Here is a 17,541-nt window from a genome sequence, read left to right on the forward strand (position 1 = left end):
AAAAGCCTCTTTTAGCTTTTATTCAATGCTTTTGAGGTGGAGGGGGGTAAGGGGGGGATATACAGCTCCTACTTGGAGTGTTTAAAAAGAAAATGGTAGGGGTCCAGCACCGTGGCCTAGTGGGTAAAGCCACAAGGCGCAACACCAGCATTCCTGTACAGGTGCTGGTTCAAGTCCTAGCTGCTCCACTTGTGATACAGCTCCTTGCTAATGGCCTGGGAAAAGCAGCTGAGGGGTGGCCCAAGTGGTTGGGCCCTTACCACCCATGTGGAAGACCAGGATGAAGCTCCTGGCTTCGACCTGGCCCAGCCCTGGCAGTTGTGGCCATCTGGGGAGTGAACCAGAGGAGGGAAGGTCTCTCTATCGCTCCCTCTCTCTAACTCTGACTTCCAAATAAAAAAAAAAAAATCATATTATAAAAAAGAAAATGCTGACCTTCAGAGATCCTGAAACTATTCATCTGGTATATGACCTCAGCAACAGGAATTTTAAAATTCCTTGGGCTGTTCTAATGCATAGCCAAATTTGGGAGTCAGTACTACAGAGCACTTTCCCCCAATAACTGTAGGCTGCCTTTTGCCATGGAACTCATCCTCACACACGTAATACATTTCCAGGCCTGCTGAAATTGAGATGTCAGGACATAGCTGTATCCCGACCCAGTTCTGCAGCGCGGCGTTTCATGTGGAATGTCTGTTCCTGCGAGAGAAGACACAACTCTGTTTCCCCGGTGAGGTTTACCTATAGAGGCTTCCCTGCACCTGGGGCAGCACAGAAATGTCTTTGTCATCTAAGTGTGTGCCGGTGCTACTCAACCACAGAGTCTAGGTTCAAGGGTTGTCCATTTCCTTAAAGAACCAGAACTGCTGTTCCCTTTGTCTCTGTCCTTCCTGAGGGTTTCTGACTACAGCGGGCTAGCATTCCAGATAAGGAGACACAGAGGCATTATAGCTTACCGAGTCCATAAAAGCTCAGCGTCAGCTTTAGCGCCTGCACGCTTTGACACCTCTTCTGAGTGCTTGTGGGGGGGTCTTTTGCCTCTTGTTCCTCTCTCTGAAAGGACAGAGAAAGCCTGGAGTCTGACTTCCCAATAAGTGGAACTTCCCTCACTGAAACTTCTAGCTGTTGTATCTGATGTACAATATGAAGGGTGAGTTCAATGCTGAGGCCTCAATTTTGTAATCTATAGACAGGAATTATCGAAACCTTCCACAGTGATACAACATCAGAGGATACAAGCCCTTCAGTGTGAACACACTGATTTTATCTCTTTCCGTTGTTCTTTGATGAAGAACAAAGAGTTGGAATCCCAGCTTGGACATTTAATGGATGTGCGACCTGTGAGCAAGTTGTTCAACCCTGTTAGGTGCTTGTTTTGTCCTTCTTAAGTTGGAACTGTCAACAGTTGCTTTGTCATGGGGTTGCTGTGAAGACTTGGAGCAGTTTAAGCAGACAGAAGGCACAGGTGTCAAAACCTGTCTGAGCGCATTCCCAGTGCTTTAGGTGAAGGTTCAAATCCATAGGAAATCTCCTGTGCCTCTCAAGTGCAATGCTTGCTCCTTTCACTAAATGTCCCGATGAACTTTGTCACCTGCATCCCTTCTTAAACTGAAGACTCCACTCACAGAAACTCATCTATTGGAAGCAGAAATTTCATCTTCTTTCTGGATTGTTGGTATTTGAAAGGCTCCAGCTGCATGCATGTGAGAGCTCACATATGTAGTGTCAGGAGCAAGAAACCCAAGCAAGATTGCTATAGAAACTTCCTCATTTCTTCTTTTGAAAAAGTCCCTCTCGCTCACTGTTGGGTGGGCTGTTTATCTCACCACCATCTGTTACTGTCATTAGGACAGTGATCAAAAGTCTTGAATAGCACATTTATTCCTAAACCAGTGGACAGCCAAGCAACCTCCACTCATCCATCCCAATTCTGTCCCTCTTCTCAAAGAATGTCCGACATTTGGCTTTTGTCCCATCTTCTGATCTACCTGCTTTCTGGAAAGATAATCTATGCTTTTACATTGGAATTCATTCCCCAGAGGGGGAAAGTTAACAGATACAAATGAATCAAGTGACAAGGAGGGAAGAGCGGGGAGACCGAGAGAAAGGTGTTTGTGGAGAATCAGTCATTCATCAACATGAGCATTTGAGTTCACCCAAGAAGTGCTTTGAAAAGAGGATCTGTTCTCTTACTCACCCCAAGTCCTGGAGCAGCTCAGCGTCTTCGTCTGGTCTGCTCCACAGATCAGAGGGATCCTGGGTGCCCATCTTCCCTTCTAGAAGTTCTGCTCTGCCCATCCGCGCCCTCCAGTCCGCTAAGTCCCGGCCAGGTGCTGTGGGAAGAGGTGAGCTGGGCTGGCTGCTCCTCGCACTCCTCAGTGAGAGGAGTCTGTGGTGGCTGTGAGCCTGCAGCCAGCGAGGAAGTGAAACTTAGTTACTCCTCCCACTAACACTCACACCCTGGCCCTGAGGCACTGGCAGGAGTGCCTGTCAGTCAGGAAGTATGCAAACTTGGGTAGCTACCTCAGAACACCCACACTGCATCGTGCAATGAGCGGTTTTTGTTAAAGGAAAAAAAGAGAAGACACCCCATGTGGTGCTAGACTATTGGTTCAGACTCTTCATATGAGGCCAAATCTTGGCTTCTCCCTGAAGCTATTAGGCTCTGATTTGGGGAAGAAGGAGTATACATTCATTCACCCCACCTTCGTGTTTTACACACAAGGAACATGGCGGAAGCGTCTACATCTGGGACATTTTTAGAGTGGATAAAGAAATCAGAGCCAAGCCGCTAATCTGACCTTAAAGGTTGTTTTTTTTTTTTTTTTTTTGGCGGGGTGGGGTGGGGAACTTTCTCAAAGTATCTGCCGGATTACTCAAGCTTTCAGATATAGCTCCAATGCTCAGGTTGACAATATTTTTTTTTTCTCCTGGAAGAAGGGTTATGTGGGAATAAGGCAGGAAAGTGTTATAGAGGATCATGCTGGTGTCACCTAATGGGGCACAGGAGAACTCATCGGGCTTCCTTATACCTGGTGTAGCTTGGTATTCAGAGTCACGCGTAAGAGGAAAATTCCACCTGCCTGGAAGTCCTGAAGGGAAGCTACACTGACTCAGTCCTTGGGAAGTGGGACAAAGAGCAGTCGCCAACGCATCGAGAGTGCTTGTTGCATCCTGTCTTCTCTCTGCGCGGACCTGCAGGAAAGAACGGGCTTCTGGGCTCTCGCCTGCTGCTCCCTCGTGGGTTCACCTTGGTGCTCGCTAACTTGCTTTTCCCGGTGTGGTCTGTGGCTGGCAGCAGTGGCATCATCAAGAGCTGTGAGAACGCAGCACATCAGGTCCCCCACGGCGTGGTGACGTTTGAGGAGGATTGCTCTACAGGATACCAAGGCTGCAGAGCTGCTGTTCCGAAAGGCCACAGATGGGTGCAAAGGGACAGCTTGGCGGCCAGATAGTCCTGTCCTTTACATTCTTCCCGGTAATCTCTGGCTGCCCATGTCTCCTGAGGCCCTGGATTACTCTGGTTGTCAGTGAGAAATCCCTGGGTGTCTAGAGACAGCCCGGGAGAGACTAAGCACTGATAACGCGCACAGAGCTGTACGTGAACCGTTACAATTCTTTTGTCTTTCAGGGAGGGTGCAAGGTCTACTAGTACCGAGAGGCCAGTGCACACCAGGGAGGTGCAGAGTGCGCACCGGATGAGATAGAACAGCTTTCGTGCTCGACTTCCTGTTCCCTTTCTGTAGCCATTTGTGCAGTGTTTTAGTAGCTGTCTCCTTCACATTTTACAAATTCTGGTTTTTCCTTTTTCTAATTTTCCTTTATTTATTTATTTTTATTTGATTGGGGGAAGCAGCCGAATCTATTAAGTCAATCCCTCCTTTCTTTCTTGACCTTCCTGCCTACCTCCCCTTCTCATTTGCCCGTCCCATCTTCCATTTTTCCCAGGACCCCTTTCTTCCCTCCTGCTCCTGCCCCACTAACTACACTGTCAGTGTTGTAATGGTGCCAGCTGCTTGCAGCATTACCATATGGTTGCAACAAAATGCTGGACACTCACAAAAATATTTGGTTTTTACCTAAGATTGACTCAATGTTATAATTTTTTAATTGTCTAGATGTTATAATTTTTTAATCAAAGACACCTCAATTTTACTTCCAAACACCTTTCTAAAGTATATTTTTAAAAATCTTGTCATTCGGGCTGGCGCCGCGGCTCACTAGGCTAATCCTCCGCCTTGTGGCGCTGGCACACCAGGTTCTAGTCCCGGTCCGGGCGCCGGATTCTGTCCCGGTTGCCCCTCTTCCAGGCCAGCCCTCTGCTGTGGCCCGGGAGTGCAGTGGAAGATGGCCCAGGTGCTTGGGCCCTGCACCCCATGGGAGACCAGGAAAAGCACCTGGCTCCTGGCTCCTGCCATCGGATCAGCGCGGTGCGCCGGCCGCAGCGCTCCAGCTGCGGTGGCCATTGGAGGGTGAACCAACGGCAAAAAAGGAAGACCTTTCTCTCTGTCTCTCTCTCTCACTGTCCACTCTGCCTGTCAAAAAAAACCAAAAAACAAAAAACAAAAAACAAACAAACTTGTCATTCACTTCTTATTTATTTCAACAATCTCTTTTGAATGATACTGACTCCCAGCACTGAATTTTTCCAAACTGATATCACAAATAGAAATGGATACAAATAGTCCCAATTGTTTTACAATTTAGAGCATCTTACTCTTTGTTAAAAAACATTTTACTTTTCGGGGCCAGTATTGTGGCACAGTGGATAAAGCCGCCACCTGAGACATTGGCATTCCATGTGGGCACTGGTTCATGTCCAAGCTGCTCTCCTTCCATTCCAGCTCCCTGCTATTGCCCGGGAAAAGCAGCAGAAGGTGGCCCAAGTGATTAGGCTCCTGCCACTCCCCGTGAGAGACCCAGATGAATGAAGCACCTGGCCCAGCCCTAGCCATTGTGGTCATTTGGGGAGTGAACCAGCTGGTGAAAGATCTCTCTCTCCCTCTCTCTCTCTCTCTCTCTCTCTCTCTCACTGTTTCAAACAAATGAATGAATCTGTAAATCTGTATATATATTTCACTTTTCAAGAAGTAATAGGCCTTTATTGAAATGACCACTAAATTCTAATCATCCATTTTCTCAAAAACAATAAATAGAATTTAGGAGAGCTAATTTGTCCAACGTTGACATTAGAAGAATGCTCTTGGCACTCTTCTAAGGAGAACTTGTGAAAAAAAAAAAAAGACTTCTCCATAGAGATGAAGACTCTTCTCGATGTTTTCCTGATTTATTTATCTCTGCAGAGAGCTTCAGTGTCACAAAGTCTGATTTTCACCTGGCCAGCTCTCGGTAGCAGGAGTGGTCCCCTGAGTGCCTGGATTTTACTGTTTGTTGTTGACCTCTCATCTCCTTTTCCTCGCCGTCATCTGGGGAGGTACCAAATGAAGGATCTACTCGGAGAGAGAAGCCTTGGCTTGGGGCTCAACTGGGTTAAGGTCGCCACAGCCCAGGGTTAGGTGAGGCTCGCTTAGTTTTCCAATGCTTGCTCTTCCTATCCAAGAGAAAGAACAGAGGATGAGCCAGAAACTGAAAACAAAGGAATAAAAGGAGTTTCTGCAGAAGGGAGAAGAAAAGATAGAAACACTTCCCAAAACATCCCCTGAAAAACGGTGCAATGAAGCATTGGAGTCCCTTCCAAATTCCTGTGTGGAAATCTTCATCCTGCAACATGCTTGTGCCAGAGGTGAGGTTCTGTGGGGTTGGTTAGGAGTGACTGGGATTACGGCCTTGGTGAATAGCAGCCCAGAGCACTTTCTGGTCCTCCTTCCACCACAGGAAGACCCAGTGAGAAGTCAGTGGCCTGCCCGCTGGAACAGGGCCCCTCTCTCATCAGAACAGGAATGAGCTGATGCCTGGTAGTGCACCTGTTGCCCCTGGAATTGTGGGAGATAAATGCCATTATTTATAAGATCCCTAGTCTATGGCACTTTTTTTTTTTAATAATAGTTGATGAAGACACACAGTTTCCTGCCTGATCCAAAAGCCTAAAAGAATCAGTCAAGTGGATCCACAGTGTGAGCTCCCAGATGCTCAGTAAATATTTCATAAAGGTCACTTTTACTCACCGAGAAATACAAGATTGCCAAGTGGAGATGCCAGTGAGGCAGGCGGTGGTGAGAAGCAAGCTCTGTTTTCCCTCTTGGAGCCCAAGTGGGTCATGACTGGTCATGTGCCTGTGCTGCCTCTCGCCAACCCCCTGTCCTGGCTGCTTTTGCCGTCACTCCTCTGGGCAGTCATCCGACTTGCCTTTACGTCTGCTAACCCAGTGAGGCCATAGGTGTGCTGGCCTGAGCTTGGTTTCCATCGTGTGTTTGGGTGATTACTCTTCCCTGCTGCACGTGGAATCCTATCACTGCTACCTGCTGTCAGATTCCTAACCATCTACCTGCTCGGCCCCAGGCAGCCATGGCCAAGAGAAGAGCATGACTGATTCACTTTCCAAAGTTCTATGGGATAGGAGAGTCTTCAGAAAGGAAGACCACCCCCGCCCCCAACCAAAACCCAGGAGAGAGGGCTAGCTTTCATGCAAAGTCTGATGAAAGAAGTGGAGAGTTGCGGGGAAGCTGATTGGACAAGAGGCTCTGATCTAACTATGGTCAATTGCGGGGACCCAGCAAGGCCTGTTTGTTCAGATTCTCCAAGGACTGTGGGTGCCCTGGGTAAAGGGCAGGGCACATGGCAAATGAGGGTGTTTTGATCTACTTTCGGGGGAGGTAGTCCACAAAGTGACCTCTCTCAGTTTTGTGTCTTTATCGGGGGAGAAAGATGCGTGGGGGGACAGGACAGAGCTCTTGTTTGCCTAAAAGGCCCCTTTGGCTCCAGCTTAAAGATTCTCAGCATACTAAGAAAGCATATTTTGGAATATCACGTCCTGACACTATAGCCAAGCACCTCAAATCAGATAGCTGAAAACCACACAAATTTGATTTCTTAGTTCCAGGGGTCGGAGTCTAAAAATCATGATACTGGGGCTGGCATTGTGGCACACTGGGTTAGGCTGCCATTGCAATGCAGGCATTGCATGAGAGCGCCAGTTTGTTTCCCGGTTGCTCTGCTTCCTGTCTAGCGCTCTGCCAATGTGCTTGGGAAAGCAGTGGGAGATGTCCTGAGTGCTCGCACCCCTGACACTCATGTGGGAGACCCAGACGAAGCTCCTGGCTTCTCTCTGACTCAGCTCTGGCCTCATGTCCATTTGGGGAATGAGCCAGCAGGTGGAAGACCTCTCCCCCCCTCTCTCTGTAACTCTGCCTTTCAAATAAATAAATCTAAATTAGAAGATATTTTCAAGGTTGTTTCCTTTTGAATGCTCGGGGGGAGCATCTGGGCCATGGCCAGGGTCAGAATTATTTGGTCAAATATTCCAAGGGTTTGGTTAAGCATTATTCTGGGTGTTTCTGTGAGAATGGTTTTGAGTGAGGTTCACTGTTAAATTAGAGAACCCTGAGTAAAGGTGCTATGGTACATTCTGTAATGTTAGCGGGCCTCATCCAATCAGCTGATACTTGAACAGAGCAAAGCGCCCAGCCTACCCTGGTGACAGAGTTCTTCAGGGATGACTTTGGGCTTCATTTTATCATCAGCTCCTTCCGACTCTATGGCAGGCAGCCTTCAGACTGGACGGACTGGACCTGAAACCTTGGCTCTCTTGTCTGCAGCCTGCCAGCTCACCCTACAGAATTGGGGCTTGCCTGCCCCCATCATCGTGCAGCCAGTCCTTCATCTTAAGTCTCCCTCTTTGTGTCTCTCTCCCCCCACCTCCCCACTCCCGCCCTCCCTCTCCACGTTTGCTCTGTTTCTCTGGAGAACTCTGACTGCTGCAGTAACCATAGATCACAGAGCAGTAATTCTGTTCCCTTCTGCCAAGCTTGACTTCAGCACTTACTTTACCAATTTAAGACATCGTGTCTTAAAAATATGCAAACATCTGCATCTGAGGGTTAGTGTGACAGGTGCTGTTTGCGCTGGCGGAGCGAGGTACCATCTGCACGGAAAGGTCACGCTTAATCATCTTGGCACTGATTTCTGACTAGTGGAAGCCTGTGCTAAAATGGAACGTCGAACACGCTGGCTTTTGCATTCAAGTTTGCAAATGTAGCTGCCAGCTCAACAAAATGAAACTGAGTCAGGTCACATGCATTGGGACCCTGGGGACCGTACCCAGAACTCTCTTGGTCTTCTTGGTCTAGCTTCTTCTTAAGATTGCTGTATAGGTGGCAATAGACAGGTAGAAAAATTATTTGACAAACTGGCCGACTGGGGGTATTTCAGAGGTTCTCAGCTTCCAGAACGCGCCAGGGAAGATTCAGCTTTGGACACTGGGTCAATCTGGAAATCCTCCCTAATAATGTGAGGGAGTGGAACAGCTTAGCCAACGGTCAACGTGTTTGTGTCCATGTTGGCTAGGCGTGAAGAAATGAATGCGAGGGGTCTTGGCACTTGGAGAGGAGCACTTTAATGGATTGGGCTTTCTTCCTTACCAATTCCAGTGATACACAAATCCGTACCTTAGTGCTTCTTTTCTTATCACCATTTTTGTTTTCCTGGGCTTGAACTGAATGAACGGAAACTTGAACCTCAGGTACTGGTTGTCTTTTGGGGGTCTGTGTAAAATAAGCTTCCGAAGAGTAAAACCTGTGGCTTACATGTCCTGGTGTGACTTTCTTTTAAGCCACATCAACAAGTATATATTTCTTAAAATAGCCCTGGAAGCTATGAGAGTTGATATGATAGAAAATATAACTCTAGTCCTGCCACCCAGTGATTTAGCTTGGGGATTAGCCCTGAAGTCTGGTGCTTTTCAGCACCTCCTCTTGTCCAAGTCCATAGGCAGGACCCCGTGGTGAGGATAAGTGGCCACTAGGTGGCAGTCAGACCCCATTGGTTGGGGGGGGTCTGTTTATCTGGTTTAATCCGCTGCTTTTCTCCTCTATACAAAGTGTCGTTCTTTACTAACGTAGCTGAATTTCAGGGATGTTACCCAACACCGCATTTGTACAGAATACCTTAAAAGCCAAACTATTGACCAAACTGTTCAGTTATAATTCATGGCTGGTCTCATCAGGTTTTAAACAGCTCAATTCTTAATTCCATTCTCCTATTTCTTTAAGGCTTTAAGACTTCCATTGAAAGGATTTGAGAGCAGAAAGTGTTTTGACACTAAAGCTTCAACTTTATAGCTAAATAATATTTTTATTCATACAAATGCAATGTATTTTAAGCATTTTTCCCCTCGACTCGTTTAGAAATACAAATCTTCAAGGGCTCTCATTCTTCATTTAAAATAAGGAACAAAGGTAGCTACAAAACAGCCAAGGTGGAACCCTGTCCAGTGGGGGCTGGCAGCAGTGAAAACATCCGGAGATCTCAGCAGCGCAAGTGCAATGGAAGCTGAGAGCAGCTCCCGGGAACAATTCAAAGACTTTTCCTTTTAAGATTTATTTTATTTATTTGAAAGGCAGAGTTACCGAGCAAGAGATGGAGGGAGAAGAAAGAGAAAGATCTTCCATCCATTGGTTCACTCCCCAAATGGGAGTGGGTCAGACTAAGCCAGGAGCCAGCAGCTTCTTCTGGGTTTCCTGTACAGGTACAGGGGCCCAAGCAGTTGGGCCATCTTCTGCTGCTTTCCTAGGCACATTAGCAGGGAGCTGGATTAGAAGTCGAGCAGCCAGGACTCAAACCAGAGCCCATATGGGATATATGTATTGCATGTGGTGGCTTAACCCATTGCTTCATAACACTGATCCAAGCAATTTAATTTTTGTCACACTGCCTGCCTGGCTCATGGAGGAGTCTGAAGTTTTCTTGCTAATCATGTAAATATGGGCCCTTTGGTTTTTTAAAATATTTTTAGTGGTGGTAAAGAGCAATTTCCCTTCCTTAGGTTCTTTTTTTTTTTTTTTAAATATGGGATGCCAGTATTGCAAGCAGTGGGTATTTATTTTTAAAGATTTATTTATTTATTTGAAAGGCAGAGTTATGGAGAGTGAGAGGGAGGGAGAGAGAGAAAGAGAGATCTTCCATCCACTGGCTCACTTCCCAAATAGCCACAATGACAGGGGCTGGGCCAGGTTGAAGCCAGGAGCCCGTAGCTTCTTCTGGGTCTCCCACGTGGGTGCTGGGGCCCGAGCACTCGGGCCACTGTCAGCTGCTTTCCAAGGCCATCAGCAGGGAGCTGGATCAGAAGCAGAGCAGCCAGGACTTGAACTGGAGCTCACATGCGATGCCAGCATTGCAGACGGAGGCTTTACCTGCTCTTCCAAAATGCTGGTCCCAAAAGTGAATTTTTTTTTTTTCCCAGAAGGCTAGGTAGTGGGGTGGAAACAGGAAGGAAGGCAGAATTACAAATAACTAGAAAAGGTTTTTAGAAAAAAGAAGCCGTGAAGGGAGCGGGGAGCAACACAGGAGGGCCTTAAGTTGGTGCAATGGGCGACTGGGCCAGTAATACAATGGAAGCAACAAGGATGAACTTGCCCCAGAGGGGATGTAAAGATCTGTAGGTCATGGGAGAGCAAGAAGTCGCCGGTTTCTGAGGAGCCCAGAGGTGGGCAGTTGGAGTTGGCCCGCTAGGAACCAAAGCCAAGGGCCAGGGCAGGGCATCTGGGGTGTTCTCTCCCCTGACACCACCTGGCCTCAGCCTGCTCCTGGTCCCGCTAAGCGCAGCTCCTTGGCCAGTGCTGAGGCTAGCAGACTTTACCAGAGGCTTCCTTAGGGAAATGGAGGGGAGTGCATCCTACAGCACAGTTCAGAAAACTTGACTTTGAGCTGAATTTCACTTTTCTTTTTATTTTATTTTATTTTACTTTATTTTATTTCTTAGTTTTGAAAGTCAGGGATAAAGACAGAAAGAGATTTTTCATTCACTAGTTCACTCCCCAATGGCTGCCAGAGCTGGGTTGGGCTGAAGCCAGGTGCCAGGAACTTCTTGGGCCATCACTCGGTGGGTTTCCCAAGTGTATTAGTAGGGAGGTGGATCAGAAGGGGAGCAGCCAGGACTCGAACCGGTGTCCATATGGGATGCTGGTGTTGCGGGCGGTGGCTTTACCTTATATGTCACAGTGTCTACCAGAGTGGAATTTCGCATTCAACACTGCCACAGAGATTTCATGCCGAGCCTCCTCCTGCTGTGTTCAGACACTCTGTCCTTGCGACTTTCCCCCACCTCCCCTCCCCAGTAGAAGAGGGGTTTTCAAAAACTTCATGGCAAACTTCACTTTACAAAGCAACTATGCCTGGATTTCCAAACATTTTTGCACCAAAATAAACTTTTATATTAAGGCCATTTTCCCAGGTTTTTTTTTTTTTGAAGCCCCCTCATAGAGGGGGCTTCATATTTGGGGGGACCTGCTCTCCCCTGAAAGAGAAGGGACTGTTAAAGACCTCTAAGTAGATGCCAAAGATCTCGGACACAGCAGTCCACAGTGCCGTGGCTCTGGGTCTTGGAGTCTGAGATGCTTCCCTGGGCTCTGTGGGTGGCTGAGCGCTGTGGCAGCCGCAACACTAAAGCCTCTGATACTGGGGCCTGAGGCGGCCTTGGGACCAGAGTGACAGGTAGAGTGGCCACGGGTGGAGAGAGGCCTGAGTATGTGCGAGAGACTCTGGTCCCCTCTGTGCCCTTTTTGACAGACGCAGGAAAGGGGATGACCGAGACCTGGCCAGCAGCAGGCAGAGGGTAGCAGTCCAGAACCACGTGGACGCACTGGTGCAGTGATGTTGCCTACGACTGACAAGCTCATGGGCCTTGGGGAATGGATGCCCAAGTAGACCTAGCCAGGATCAGCCAGGGTGTGAGTTCTTGCATTCTCACTCTCCCGTGTGCCTTTGCCAGCTGGGAATCTGCATTTACAGCCAGCCCTTAGGGGATCCTGATGCCCCTGACCCTGGGCTGCTCCTCCAGGCACAGAAGCAGGCAGAGGTGCTCCTGGCCCCCAACATTTGCAAGCCATGACAGCAAACAGGCACTCAGCTAAAAAGGGAATTCTTCATCTACAGGGGGATGGTTCACGGCCGATTGCAGGTTCTCCGCGGAAGTGGGCAAGGTGGCAGCGGAGACTCCCAAATGGATTCTCTTCATGAGACAATTGGTTTCCTCCTCATCGGACTAGCCCAGGAACCAGACATGCCAATCAGTCCTCCTTCCAAGGCTACCCCACCCTGGGTGCTTGACCGTGGGCCGACTCCTTGTTGCAATTCTCTGTCCAGACAGTGCCTCTCATCTTCTAACGTGGCTCAAGTTTTAGATTCTAAACTTGGCCTTCTCATTATAAAATGCAAGGCTTGGACAGTTTTCAGAGAGCAACATAGGGGAATCACCTTGGAGTCTCCTTCTGCCCCCAAGCAGTGCCAAGAGGCGGCCAACCTCAGCTTTAACAGCATTGCCTCCACCTGCCTTTAGCCATATCTCCTCCTAAGCAACCAATACCATGTGACAACAGATTAGGGCAAACCTCCAGTCCCGGGGTTATCTGTTGTGGCATTAGCCGTGGCAGCCAACCCAAGCCCCGAAGTGCCGTGTACGTGTATTCCCACCAGGCTGATAGGTAACTCATCCAGCTCTTGTTTTATTTAGTGCTTTGCAGGGCAGCTTCCAAAGAAGATAGAATTTTCAAAGCACTTCAACGAAATCCAAGCCACGTCAGCCTGCCCGCCCAGCCTCCCGAAACCTGAACGTCTCCCACAAAAGCCTTTTTCAGAAAGAGTGGATAGGAGGGAGCCAGCACTGTGTCTCACTTTGTTAATCCTCCTCCTGCGGCACCGGAATCCCACATGGGCATCGGATTCTGTCCCGGTTGCTCCTCTTCCAGTCCAGCTCTCTGCTGTGGCCCGGGAAGGCAGTGGAGGATGGCCCAAGTGCTTGGGCCCTGCACCTGCATGGGAGACCAGGAGGAAGCACCTGGCTCCTGGCTTCGGATCAGTAACAGCCATTTGGGGGGTGAACCAACAGAAGGAAGATCTTTCTGTCTCTCACTATCTAACTCTATCTGTCAAATAAAAAAAAAAAGAAAGAAAGAAAGAAAGAAAGAAAGAAAGAGTGGATAGGAAGAAAACAACAACAGAAGAGGCTTGGGTTGAAGCAAAAACAGTAACAACAATAGGACAGACTAGCAGCAAAGAGAAGCGATTTGGTTATTGAGGGATAGGTTCAAGCAGAAATTTAGCTAGAGCAAGTGAACCAAAGCGAGGCGAGGAGGGGGCACGCCCTGGGCCTGCCCTGCCCCTTGACCTTTATGCTCTGTGGAGGGCTCTGGTGGGCAGGGACGCTCAGCCAGTGGGTGGTATCTGCAGAGCGATTCTCAGCCGTGGTAGTTGGTGAAGAAGCAGCTCACTGAACACTAGACAGCCGCTAGATTTGGGGAGCGGGCAAAGGGGCCTAGAGCACACCACCCCCAGTGTTGATTATCTTGGGCTAAACAGCCCATGCAAGAAGGGCGCTCTGACCTCCCGCATCCTTCTTGAATGCAAGAGATTAAATCCGCGCTGTGTGAAAGATGCCCGCCTCGGACCAGGAGGGAGGCAGGCGTTCTGAATGCCAGACGTAGGGGAGATGAGCCAGGAGAAATCCACACAAAGGATCCTCATTAAAGGAGCCTTCTCCCGGGGACTTCTCCACAGACAGCTGCTCTCCTCTACTCCCTTTGTCTTGTCAGATCCTCATAATTGATTATTCTTGGTCCAACCCAGTGCTTCAGCCTCTGGCTCTCACCGCTTCTTTGGTCCTTTTGGCTCATGAGGACACCCAGGTACAATCAAGGATGGTGTTTTAGGTGTTTTCTCTCTGGTCATTTATTTAATGCCAGTCCCAGCAGGGGCTGCTAAGAGGTTGGAAGACAGCTTTACCTCCCCCATGCAGGGAGTGGAGGTATGCACATACCTTCTGCTTTTAAGGAAAGGGAAAACATACTCAAGACGATGGAAGACCACCAACACTGGGCAGAAGCCAAGAGGGCATCAGTGCCAGGTCCCAGGTATGCAATGCCACTCTAACTCGCTCACCTCTTAGTGCAGAAGAAAACTCACTGGCCTTCAAGTTAACAGTCTATGTTCTTTTTAAAGGAGAACATTTGAAATTTCAATTAAAGGTAGAGTCACCTCTCTGTACTTCCAGTAGTCATGAAATAAGTCATTCTTTGGGCCGGCACTGTGGCACAGTAGGTCAATCCTTTGCTGGTAGTGCCGGCATCCCTTATGGCTATTGGTTTGAGTCCCGGCTGCTTCTCTTTCAATCCAGCTCTCTGCTTATGGCCTGGGAAAGCGGTAGAAGGTGGCCCAAGTGCTTGGGCTCCTGTACCCACCTCTTGTTGGGAGACCTGGAAGAATCTCCTGGCTCCTGGCCCAGCTCCAGCCATTGTAGCCATTTGGAGAGTGAACCAGTGAATGGAAGACCTTTCTCACTGTCTCTCCCTCTCTGTGTAACACTACCTCTCAAATAAATAAAATCTTTAAAAAAAATTAAGTCATTCTTATAAAGTTATCCAATGAAATTACTGCCATTCACAAAACCAATGTTGCTCTATATCTAAGACCCTGTATCCTGCAAGTGTTTATTTTTTATTTAAAAAAATTTAAAAAGACTTATTTGTGGGGAGCAACTCAGACTAGACTAAGCTACTGGAATTAAGACTTATTCTATGCATCTGCTCTCCCACAATATGGCGCTGGGAGAGGAGTAAAAACAACTTTTACACAGCTGCCTCCAGTTCAACCAGTAACCTGCAGGAGCTGATCCCGCTCCTGATTGGAGGAGAGCAGCGTACTCGGCATGTGGGTAGCAGAGTTGGGATTGGTGGAAGAGGACTATAAAGGAGGAGAGAGACAGCAAGCACCAGGAACATCTATCTGAAGGAACATCTGAGCAGCCCCTGAGAGAGCCGGCCGGTGGTGTGCCGCTCCCCCGCGGAAGTGGGGAAAGTGGCAGGGGGGCCCGCCCCTCCACGGAGGTGGAGGGACGGCAGCCAACCCGGGAAGGACCAGCAGCAAACCCGGGAAGGGCCAAGCAGACAAAAGAACAGCGCAGGGTCCTGTGTCGTTCCTCCACGAAGAGGGGGAGCGACACTTATTTATTTATTTTTTGAAAGGTAGAGTTACAGAGAGAGAGAGAGAGAGCACGAGAGAGAAAGAGAGGTTTCCATTTGCTGGGTCATTCCCCAAATGGCTGCATGGGCAGGGCTAGACCAGATGGAAGCCAGGAGATTTTTCCAGGTCTCCCACACGGGTGCAGGACCCAAGCACTTGGGCCATCTTCTACTGCTTTCCCAGGAGCATTAGCAGCGAGGTGGATAGGAAATCAAGCAGCCAGGACTCAAATGGGCACTCATATGGGATGCCAGCCTCACAGGCAACAGCTTAACCCACTATGTCCCCCGTATGAGGGGGTTTGGTTTTATTATTTCTGGGGCAGAAGCCATCATTTGAGTCTTGCCTGTGGAAATGGCCTTGAGGAGGGAAAGCCTCTTCGAACTCAGGTTCAACTGACTTTCTAGCCCTTCAGAGCCACTGGCTGCATCCTCCCTGCTTCACCCAAAGAGATCAGGGCACGCGGCTGAGTGGAGAGGGGGGCTTGCAGCCTTTGCACCCGTACTCTGGACACACGTTGCCTGCACGGAAGGCCTACAGATGGCTGTGGCTGCTGGTGACACAGACACAGGCGCCTCACCCTCAGACCTGGGAAGCCAAGAGTCACAGAGCATCAACTACCCATCCTAGGTTTTCACAAAACAGGACGGATATGAGAAAGAACATGCTTGAGAAGTCTCTTAAAGACGTCTGAAAAGAGAAGAAGAAAGAAAATCAATTTTCAAAATCACTCCCTAGCAACTCGTAGAACTTATCTCTGATTTCCCCAGAATAACCACCTCTTCCTCCGCCTCCCTACTTCTTTTCATCCTGAATTCTAAAGTGACAATACAATCAGCACTGGCAGCTAGACTCATTAAAGGCGTATTTTTAGACGCGAGCTCAGGGAACTGTGTGACCCACCTGTGGCAACGAGGGATCCCAGAGAGCTTTCATGCGAGCCCTGTGGAGCTGGCACCCTGAGCCTTGGCCGTCGTCCTGATTGGGTTGTTATATTTAACCACACGAAAGTTCGCCCCTGCAATGGAGCCTGAGGCCACGTTTTCGCTTCCTGAGCTTGCCTGCGAGGTGACCCCATTTTCTTGGGGTCCCACGCTTCTGAACCGGGCTCTGCCATTGCTCCGTAAGGGCTTTTCAGGAGACAAGTCGTTCAGCCCCTGGGACTCGGCCTGACCATCTCGGGAAGGGAGGGGTCCTGGACACTTGCCATGAAACATGCTTCATTACCGGAGCGCGCCCTGGCAATCCGCAACACTAAATGTACTAAATGTCATCAGCGCCTTGCAGCCTCGGGAGCACGGGAAGCAACATGTGCAGATGCTATTTTTCCACCATGTGTGTGACCTGGAGGACTTGTCAGATTTGGACAAGGCTCAGCAGAAGAGGCCCTGGCTTGGGAGTGAGCCAGATGAGGCCCGGGGCAGGGAGGACTGAACTCAAACCGTGTCCAAGGCCCCGAGGAAGGGTCTGTACTGTCCATTCCTCCCTCATGCATGATGGGAATTTGTATCCCAGGAAGCTACAGTTACCTACCATCATTCCCATTCATGGTAAGCAGCCAAGACTATCTGTAAATATGTATATGTATATATATGTATATATATTTTTTTAACAAAGAATGCTGCTGTTTGTTTTCCTTTTCTCGGAAAGTTTGTATCATCAGAGTATTTGCTTTTAGGTCCAAACCCGTTGGTAAAATTTAGTTTTGTTAAAATATCTTCTTTGTTATACAGCTTTCGTCTCGTTTGTGGAAAAGCAGCCCCAAGAAGGCCCACAAAGCCGTGTGGAAGCTGCCCCAAACATCCAGGAAGTAGTATGGCTCTCCTGCAGACTTTTCCTTTCTGGTGACTTCTGCAGCTTCCTCAAACCATAAAGTGACGTAATAACACAGAAATTCAGAAATCTTTTTTTGGATAAAGTTACTGAGAACTGTGGTTTTTTTTTTGGAAGGGAGTTAAGATGGTCTCCTACAGGGTAAACTTATGCAAATTCTCTGCTCTAAGTACAGGCAAACACCACACACACACACACACACACACTCACACACACACATACACACACACGCACATACACACTGTCACACACACATACTTAGAATTGTTCTGGAATTCTGGGCTGTGAAACTCCTTTGCAGGTGTGGAGTATCTTTATAAAATGTCAGCTGGCTCAATGCACTGCCAAAGTGTCACTGTGAACGAACTTATCAGAAATTAACATTTGCGGTATCATATCTGCCTTATACTTTTGTTTTTATCACTCAAGAATGTTTTACCAAAAAATGCCTTAGATGCAGCAAATGCTGTTACCTGACTTGTTCAAGACAATTGTCTCGATGCCAGGCCACATCACTTACAAGTGTTAATTCCACTGAGCTGAATCTTTTAAAAACTTTCAACCAATAGGCACTTTCAC

At 48.4% G+C, this 17,541-nt stretch overlaps 1 protein-coding gene and 1 long non-coding RNA gene across 3 annotated transcripts in view; one reads left to right on the forward strand and one right to left on the reverse strand.

Annotated features, from left to right (window-relative positions):
* DAPP1 (dual adaptor of phosphotyrosine and 3-phosphoinositides 1) overlaps positions 1-2,537 on the reverse strand; it is a 57,369-nt gene extending 54,832 nt beyond the window's left edge. Inside the window, exon 1 of one of the 2 annotated variants that reach the window (XM_002716954.6) lies at positions 2,198-2,537. In XM_002716954.6, the coding sequence (XP_002717000.1) occupies positions 2,198-2,298 (101 nt within the window). In that variant the 5' untranslated portion in view covers positions 2,299-2,537. The remainder of the gene's footprint in view (positions 1-2,197) is intronic. The other variant, XM_070047834.2, reaches the window with a different exon arrangement.
* A 13,594-nt stretch (positions 2,538-16,131) lies between these two features.
* On the forward strand, positions 16,132-17,047 carry LOC103350745 (uncharacterized). The gene is made up of 2 exons (XR_518654.4): positions 16,132-16,679; positions 16,863-17,047. It is a non-coding gene; the product is annotated as an uncharacterized LOC103350745 (long non-coding RNA).
* The last annotated feature ends 494 nt before the right edge of the window (positions 17,048-17,541 follow it).

This window comes from Oryctolagus cuniculus, chromosome 8 (genome assembly GCF_051225735.1).
Source record: "Oryctolagus cuniculus isolate XC-2025 breed Fujian yellow rabbit chromosome 8, ASM5122573v1, whole genome shotgun sequence".
Taxonomy (NCBI): Eukaryota; Metazoa; Chordata; class Mammalia; order Lagomorpha; family Leporidae; genus Oryctolagus; species Oryctolagus cuniculus.